Source organism: Notothenia coriiceps, unplaced genomic scaffold (genome assembly GCF_000735185.1).
Source record: "Notothenia coriiceps isolate Sejong01 unplaced genomic scaffold, NC01 NC01_scaffold00011646, whole genome shotgun sequence".
NCBI lineage: Eukaryota > Metazoa > Chordata > Actinopteri > Perciformes > Nototheniidae > Notothenia > Notothenia coriiceps.
Window position 1 is genome coordinate 1 of NW_011344347.1, and position 8,449 is coordinate 8,449.

The 8,449-nt window shown below is 38.3% G+C and overlaps 1 protein-coding gene across 1 annotated transcript; it reads right to left on the reverse strand.

The window, feature by feature from the left end:
• Positions 1-544: 544 nt before the first annotated feature.
• On the reverse strand, positions 545-7,199 carry LOC104946954 (rab GTPase-activating protein 1-like; the record flags this gene model as incomplete). Its single annotated transcript, XM_010772875.1, has 6 exons — positions 545-711; positions 3,007-3,109; positions 3,373-3,439; positions 4,858-4,968; positions 6,215-6,372; positions 6,990-7,199. Coding segments are annotated over 6 exons (816 nt in total), but the record flags the coding sequence as incomplete, so codon positions are not given.
• Positions 7,200-8,449: the final 1,250 nt, after the last annotated feature.

The following is an 8,449-nucleotide window of genomic DNA, read 5'->3' on the forward strand; positions in this document are numbered from 1 at the left end:
ATTATGATGTGATATGCCGCGGACTGTACTTAATTTTACTCTGATCCGGTTACTTATGTTGTGGCAGATATTTAAGTAAGCTTTCTTAACGCTAATGTTATAATAGTCAGATTGCTCTGAAGATGGGAGGTGATATTCTATTAATGTTCACGTTCTCACAGTCGGTGATTTTTGCCGGCCGTCTTTCCTGCAACGGCAGCTTTTCTGTATTTCCTTTCTCCTGTAATATGACTTGATCGCTTTAAACTCCGCACACTGAGCTCTGATTGGTCAGCAGGCAGTGCTTTCACTGAGTTGAGCTCTTAGCCTGCAACCTAACCTGCTCCGGGGCAGGTTAGCCGCTCAGCATAAGTTACCATGGAGATCTAGCCTGCTAAAAAGAGAACCAGCTTCGTAGGACCGGAAACCCAGAGTTTTCCCTGAAGTTAGCCGGCTAAGCGAAAATCCTACTTCGTAGTACAGGCCTCTGGGATATCTAGAGGCAATAACTACACCACATTAAGTATGTTATGTAAGGTATGGGAATGCGTGCAGGTAGAGATACCTGTCTGAGTTTGAGGTAGAAGGTCTCACTGAAGGTCTTGCGGCTGAAGTACCAGAAGCGCTCGTTTGATGGATAAACCCTGAGCAGAGTTTCCATCAGGAAGCGAACTGGCTCCAGCACCTCAGTGACCACCAGGTCCACTGCCACCGTCATGTACACCTGCTTATCTGGAGAGAAACAGAGAGAGAGAGAGAAAACAAAAGCAATTTTATTTTTGGGGGATATTATGTGGATAAATATAATTATATTTATTTCACTGGGTGAAGCCTGTTCGCCAAATGTTTGCAAATGAAAAAAGGTTTTTACAGTGTAGTGTACACATGATAAACAGCTGTAAGTACAACACAGCTCTCATTGTTTAACCAGCTAATGAATTGTCCAAAAGCTGACACACAATGATGAGTCTGAACCAACCTTTATTACCTATGTCAATGTAGTGTACCATTTGTTTGATTTTAAGAACTAGTCAAATCTAACTTTACAGTTAAAAAGAAATCTATAGATACAGGCCTATGTGTTTAGCTTTTCATCGCCTATGGTGGCAGGAAGTGCATACTATGTATCCTGTGGAGATGCCACACCCCCTGGTGGATAAGGAAATAACTCTATAATGTCCTCAACTCAAGAAATGACCACAATAAACGTATTTCTTTAGGTGGGAAAGTTAAACCTTGGGGCTTGAACTTGTGCTAATAGTACTGAGGATTTCTCTTTATAATAAAGAAATATAATACAGAGGTGTAAGCCTCAAACTAACTAATCACATAATGCTTATGACCTTTGGACAGTTTAATTATAAGGTGAGAATAAACTAAAGGAAAAAAGACAGAAGTGCTGGCAAAGTTATCTCCAAGTAGGGAGGATTTATTATTGTAATAAATTTGCAGAAGGCAACAAATTAACTACCACCATCTATATTTAAAGATATTTGTGTTGGTCCTTTGGCCTTTAATTGATAGAAGAGCTACAGAGGATAAGATGGAGGGGGGATGCAGCAAACAGCCAGCATATCAATTATGATAATGTGTAGCTGTGTGTGTGTGTGTGTGTGTGTGTGTGTGTGTGTGTGTGTGTGTGTGTGTGTGTGTGTGTGTGTGTGTGTGTGTGTGTGTTGTATACTGTCAGACTCCCATGAGGAAGACTGCTCTGACATACCTGCCATCTACCTTCAAGTCAAATTCTCAGAGCTTTTGAGTCAAGTGGTCTAGTTTGTTAGCTGTAATGGATTTGGCAATGCAAGCGACTGCATACACTCTGAACGCACATACATGCTTCCCTTTTAAAATACAATAACATTGGTCCCTCTTCTCAGGTACAGTACATGAGGATATTGAACAAACGTAAATGTGAATTTATGAACACATTCTGATTCACGATCACACATTTCAGGCAGCTGCTTAAGTTTGACTTTAATAGCCATATTAAGGTTTAATGAATTTGGTGTATAAGAGAACAAGTCAGAATAGCAATACAAGAGGAAACAAGATAAATATGCCAATTGGGATTAGATGGAATGAAATAAAGTATAGAATACAAAATGTAGCACTGTATACATACAAGAACATTGCTTGTCTTTTAGTGCAGAAATACAAAATACCCAATACAGTTTTGTAAACATATTGTGTACCTACTGTACTTCATGAATTTTCAATTTGATGTTTTCTTTTTTTAAATGTATGTTCTAGAAGTAAAAATGTGTAATACAGTAGACATAATAAATAAACCCTCCCTCTTTATCTAACTTAATGAAAGCAAAGCAAAGAGCCTTTATAGGAAGGACATGTTTTAACCTCAATTATCTGCACACAGTAGCTTAAATGCTAGCAAACACTTCAAAGTGATTTGCATAAAATTAATCTCCTAAAATGTTGCTTTCAATTTCATTTCTCACACGAGTAAGTGTCCACATCTCTTTTGGCTTTGCTGACTAACAAGATGTGATCACACTAAAATGTGCGAAAATGTGCCAGGCCTGGACAAGTAATGGGTTACAAGGACAGGTCCTTCTCTAGCATAACATTATCACATTGAGGCTTCAATGCAAGCACTGCATCATTTTTAGACATGACCTTGAGCTTTGTGCAGTCCCACATCACATTTGTGACAAATGGAAATAATGTTATACTTCATATGTGTGTATGCACAACCGGTACACAGGCACATGCTGGTCTCAATTAACACAGATCATAAATGTAGCAAAGGCTTGTGGACAAGGACTCAAAAAGCTAGAAATGTCTGCCATGTGCACTAAATTGTATTAAAGAAGGAAACTGTAAATTGAAAACAATTTACAAACTTTGAAACATTTTACCAGGTTATCTTGACGCATAGTTGTAACTTACATATTTTCTTTAAGTTCATTTTGACATTCAAAAGTTGCTGCGTTTGGTCAATAATATACAACTGCAAACGTGTCGTTTTTTACAGCTATCTTGGTTTTAAAAAATAAATATGCGCCTCACCTTTAGGGGTGTCTTCGTTCAGCGGCTGGAAGGCTGCCATGTTTGGGTTCCATGTTCCTGTGATCACATAGGCCTTCCCATCAGAGCTCTTTCCCATCGACTCCTGTATAGGAATTAATAAATGGAATAGGTTAAAAAATACAGTACAATTTCAAATGTAAAATATCAATACAGGTGGACATTATATTGTAAAAAGGCACATTTATCAGCTTCACAAATATATACTAGGACAAACAAAACTGAGAAAAACAGAGGACAGTAATAATAACTGGCTGAATATTAACCTGGCTATTGACTCTGGTTGTGCTTATTTAGGTCTAACAAATGAAAGGTCTGGTTAAACAAGCTAAGGTGGGTTGAGCTCACCATGTCTAGTAGATGCATGTCACTGTTGCACACTTTCTGTCCTGGACTCAGCAGCATCCCAAAACACCTAGAGCGAAGACACAAGAGATACAAAACACAAATCAATAATCACAAATGTCTCTGCTGAGGTACATTCTGGATTCACCAGCAGAGGGGATCACAGCCGTTGGGTGGGACTGAACTACAATCATAAATATTTTACTGTTGATGCGTTATGAGCTTTCAAGCATCAAGAAGACAATAACTGGAAGAGCCTGTGCATTGCACAATTTAAAAGTAATACATATATTTTAGCCACAGTTTTAAAATATCTTGATGACCTGTGTAGCATGTTTAAGCCGATTCAGGGTGATACAAGATCAACTCTCCCTGCCTCTTCTGGCTTTGCCCCTCACATAGAATAGGGAAGCATGGACACACAGGAAGTTAGCAATAGAGAGTAAAACAGGTACAGGCACACTTCTAAAACACATATCTGAGGTCTTGCACTATACTGAAGCAGCATCGCATGTGTTGTTGCAATTCATCATAACATCCTAATCACTTTGCTATAGTCTCTTCAGCTTTAGGTGGAGGTGCCATCCAGTGGTCAGCATGGGAATCTCCCAATTCAGAAATGTATTATATAAGAACATTAGAATAACTTATCCCAGCTCTTAATGAGGTGTGTTCATATTGGGCTTAAAAGTATAAAGGCTGAGTGTCATGCAGAGTGATTTTTCAAAAGGTTTTGTCAGTTTGTATAGAAATATTTCCTTTCTTTAAAACAAAGTGTCCCAGGGTTAAAATAGAACTTATTGCATCTTTACACATGATGCCAAATCATAGAACATTTCAAAGGAATTAACCATCAAGACAGAGGCTATAACACAGATGAATATGGATCAAATAAAGTGTTGTCAAACATGTGCCTAGCCCCTCAGAAAGGAATGAGTCCTGAACACAATAGAGGTTTCCATTGGCACTAAAAATAAAGGAGAGGGCAGGTGTCTCCCTCTGATAGCGATAGGAGGTGAGGGAATGAAGAAGAAAGGAGGGGAGTGTTAACTGACCTACTTCTTTGTTGCTGCCTGCTAGAGCACGTAGAGCCATACAAATGGGGGAGACTGCAGGAAGTGGGAAATGTTAAAGTAGTATTTTAATCATGCTCTATTTGGGTAGCTCGACTCATATTACACCTGTGTTGTCCTTGTTGTTTTTCCTCTGCAATATTTTACCAACAAGTATGTGCACTCACTGTCCTTATTAAAAGAAAGCTAATCTGGTGGTTTAATCTGGAAAGTCATAATATAACAAGGCTTAATATTTTGTATGGCTTAGAAGGAAGTTCCAAACTTTTGAAAAGCTAACCCCTCTGGGAAGATGTGTGAGGAATAAATGCGGTGCAATACATGCGACCCTGCCGACCCATAATAAAGAACAGCCAGTGGAAGGTTCTCACTGCAGGCCCTCGTCACGCATCACCTCTCTTACAGGGATCCTCACCTCTCGATGCCCAGCTCCTTGTTGCACATTTGCTGAACTGAAACCACAACCTTCTTCTGAACGCTCTGTCGCAGCTTGAAGTAGAATTTATCTCTGTCCTTTGGCACAGGACTGTGGATAGGAAAAAAGGGGGTTATTACACTGAGCAAAAATATAAATGCAACACTTTTGTTTTTGCTCCCATTTTTCATGAGATGAACTCAAAGATCTAAAACATTTTCTATATACACAAAATAACCATTTCTCTCAAATATTGTTCACAAATCTGAAAAGATCTATGAGCACTTCTCCTTTGCCGAGATAATCCATCCCACCTCACAGGTGTGGCATATCAAGATGCTGATTAGACAGCATGATTATTGCACAGGTGTGCCTTAGGCTGGCCACAATAAAAGGCCACTCTGAAACGTGCATTTTTGCTTTATTGGGGGGGTCTGGGGGGGGTCCGAAAACCAGTCAGTATTTGGTGGGTTAGGGTTAGGGTAATGTTGTGAATCGAGTGGCCCATGGTGGTGGTGGGGTTATGGTATGGGCAGGCGTATGTTATGGACGATGAACATATATACATATATATATAACATATATATAACCTTTAGGACTTTGGTGTAATTCAAACGTTGTCAAATGTAAGTGTACTGTGGTGTTCTTGATTGCGATTCTTAAGTGTATTTCCATATACCTTGTTCCATGTTATTGTTCTCTCTGTCTTAATGCCAGTGTCTTTAATACTTTGTCATTATCTTAGTATAAATAGCACAGTTAAATATTAAATAAAACGTTTATTTAATATAGTCTTCTGAGTTTATCACATTTTACAGGTTGTGTCGTTTCAGAAAAGTTACTGGCTGTTTTATTTCAGAGGAGAACAGAACAAAGAAAATCCATCACTAAAACACAAAAAAATTTGATAGCTAGTGAAAATGTAAAAATGGTCATGCTGTGCCATTAAGTTTGATGCATTTTGAGGATGAACAATATCATTCCGATAAAATAGCAGAGCTGCAGCACATTACAGTTTTACAGATATTGAGATATCTGTGATACCAACAGCCCTGAGCTGATAAGAAACACACACACAAAATGCATTCATGTTCACGTCTAACTCACATGTATGCCAAGGCTTTCCTCAATATATGGGATAATGGCGCCATGTTGTCATACTATAATGTCGTACCATCATTCTTCTTTCATAAAAGGGTGTTTGATTCTCATGCAATTTGATATAATATATGATATAAGATGTGAAGATAATATTGTTTTTGTACATGTACACAACCATTATAGTCTGAGACACCTTCTTAAAGTAATAAATGGGTTTGTATCTGCACATATGTGTGAGGATATGTGGACCAGGTACCTGAAGTTGCCTTTGCCATCGTCCTCTTTGATCTCCAGGGTGACAGTGAAGGTGTAGAGGTCGCCTTCAGGCGGGCCGGAGAGCGCCGTGTCCCTGATGTCTGCCGGCCGCGCAGAACGCCGGAAGGCTGTGGAGAAACTGTACAGGATACGACTGACCTGTTGGAAAAGCAAAAGAAACACAAAGGTTTGTAGGCAAGAGACAGGTAAGTACACTGAAAAGATTAAACAGTGACTTTAATTTAATGTCATATGTCAACAGGTTCCACATAATTGTTAGTTTAACGCAATAGTATGAAATTGAAACTTTTGTTTTTTATTTAAACTTAATATTATAGCTTACAATTAACCTAATACAATTATGTGCTATCTCTTTACATTTTTCTAAGTGTACCATAGATTTGGAATTTAAAAAAAGTAATTGTTAAGAAAATATTTACAAATCTGAATGGAACTGATACATTTATAAATGCAAGCTGAAAAGATACAGTTAAATGTTGCAAAAGTAAATTAGTAAATAAAAGACCAGAACTGGACAATTTAATACTGAAAAGAGTATTAAAGAACTGGGCATCATTGAGAAAACACGAGACAACAGCGCCCTCAGCTGGTTCACCAGTGTCAGCACTTATAGGGCTGTGGTAGTAATACAGCCTCACCATTTTTACATCAACATAAAGCGCACATGCTGTCAGGTCTACTATACTGCAAGTTATAACAGAAGATATCTATGGGGTTGATATCTCTAGAGCCTTTTATTAATGCAACTAACTCACGGCCTCTTTGATGTGGCAGGAGAAGACGTGGATCTGGAAGTCCTCAGCGCTCCGGTAACTCTCAGTGAAGGAGAAACAGTCACTTTCCACAGAACCTTCTTTTCCACGGGCACAAAACAACACCTTGTAGATTGGAAATACGGCGATCTCTGTTCCTGAGGCCTGGTCCACAACCCTGAGAAAAAGTGATTCTATTTTAAGTGCAGCCGTCTAACGATAACAGCAAAAGATCTTATTATGTAAATGAATTGTTTTCATTCCAACAACATTTTATTATTACCTAGTTTCTTTTTCCATTTACAGATTACTTTTTCTTTACTTAGGTTACATGACAATCCAAAGCAGTTATCTCAACATTAAAACATCTAAGATTTTGTTTATAGGAAGGTCTGAGATACTTCACACCACCAGGGGGTTACCATAAGTTATTTACAATAATCTTCTACCTCAATAAATGTCATTCAACTTTATATGTATCCCAGCTTCTATTCATTCAGAAAGTAAAGCAATCAGGTCACTCTCGTCTACTTGAGCGGAAATGTGAGTACTTTCAGTGTGGTAAAAAAAAAAAAAGCCTTCCATTTTCATTTTATGACTCGGGATGATTACACAAACTCATTTCCTCTCCAACTGTACTTCTTCTGCGGGCTAACAGTCTTTGAGATAAGGGGCCCCTTTAATATCCACATAATTCAAAGTAAATTCTCTGTAAACACGTTCACCTATTTGAATGTGGCTGTAATACAGTTATACCAGGTTACTGTGATAAACATGACCTACTATTTCACAACAACTCCATCAATACAAGAATATTGTGTGATTTTCTTTACTGCCAATATGTATAAATACAAATATTTTGAACTACACATTTTAATGGAATATCTAACCCCAAAGGGATTATTTGTGAAACAGTTTTTCTGCCCGTGTTTATTTGTTCTCACAAGATGTATTTTCTCTTAAAGGTCTCCTATTATGCTATTTTTAGGCATATACGGTGGGGCAAAAAAGTATTTAGTCAGCCACCAATTGTGCAAGTTCTCCCACTTAAAAAGATGAGAGGCCTGTAATTTTCATCCTAGGTACACTTCCACTATGAGAGACAGAATGGGGGGAAAGAATCCAGGAAATTGCATTGTAGGATTTTTAATGAATGAATTGGTAAATTCCTCTGTAAAATAAGTATTTGGTCACCTACAAACAAACAAGATTTCTGGCTCTCACAGACCTGTAACTTCTTCTTTAAGAGCCTCCTCTGTCCTCCACGTATTAGCTGTATTAATGGCACCTGTTTGAACTTGTTATCAGTATAAAAAGACACCTGTCCACAACCTCAAACAGTCACACTCCAAACTCCACTATGGCCAAGACCAAAGAGCTGTCAAAGGACACCAGAAACAAAATTGTAGATCTGCACCAGGCTGGGAAGACTGAATCTGCAATAGGTAAGCAGCTTGGTGTGA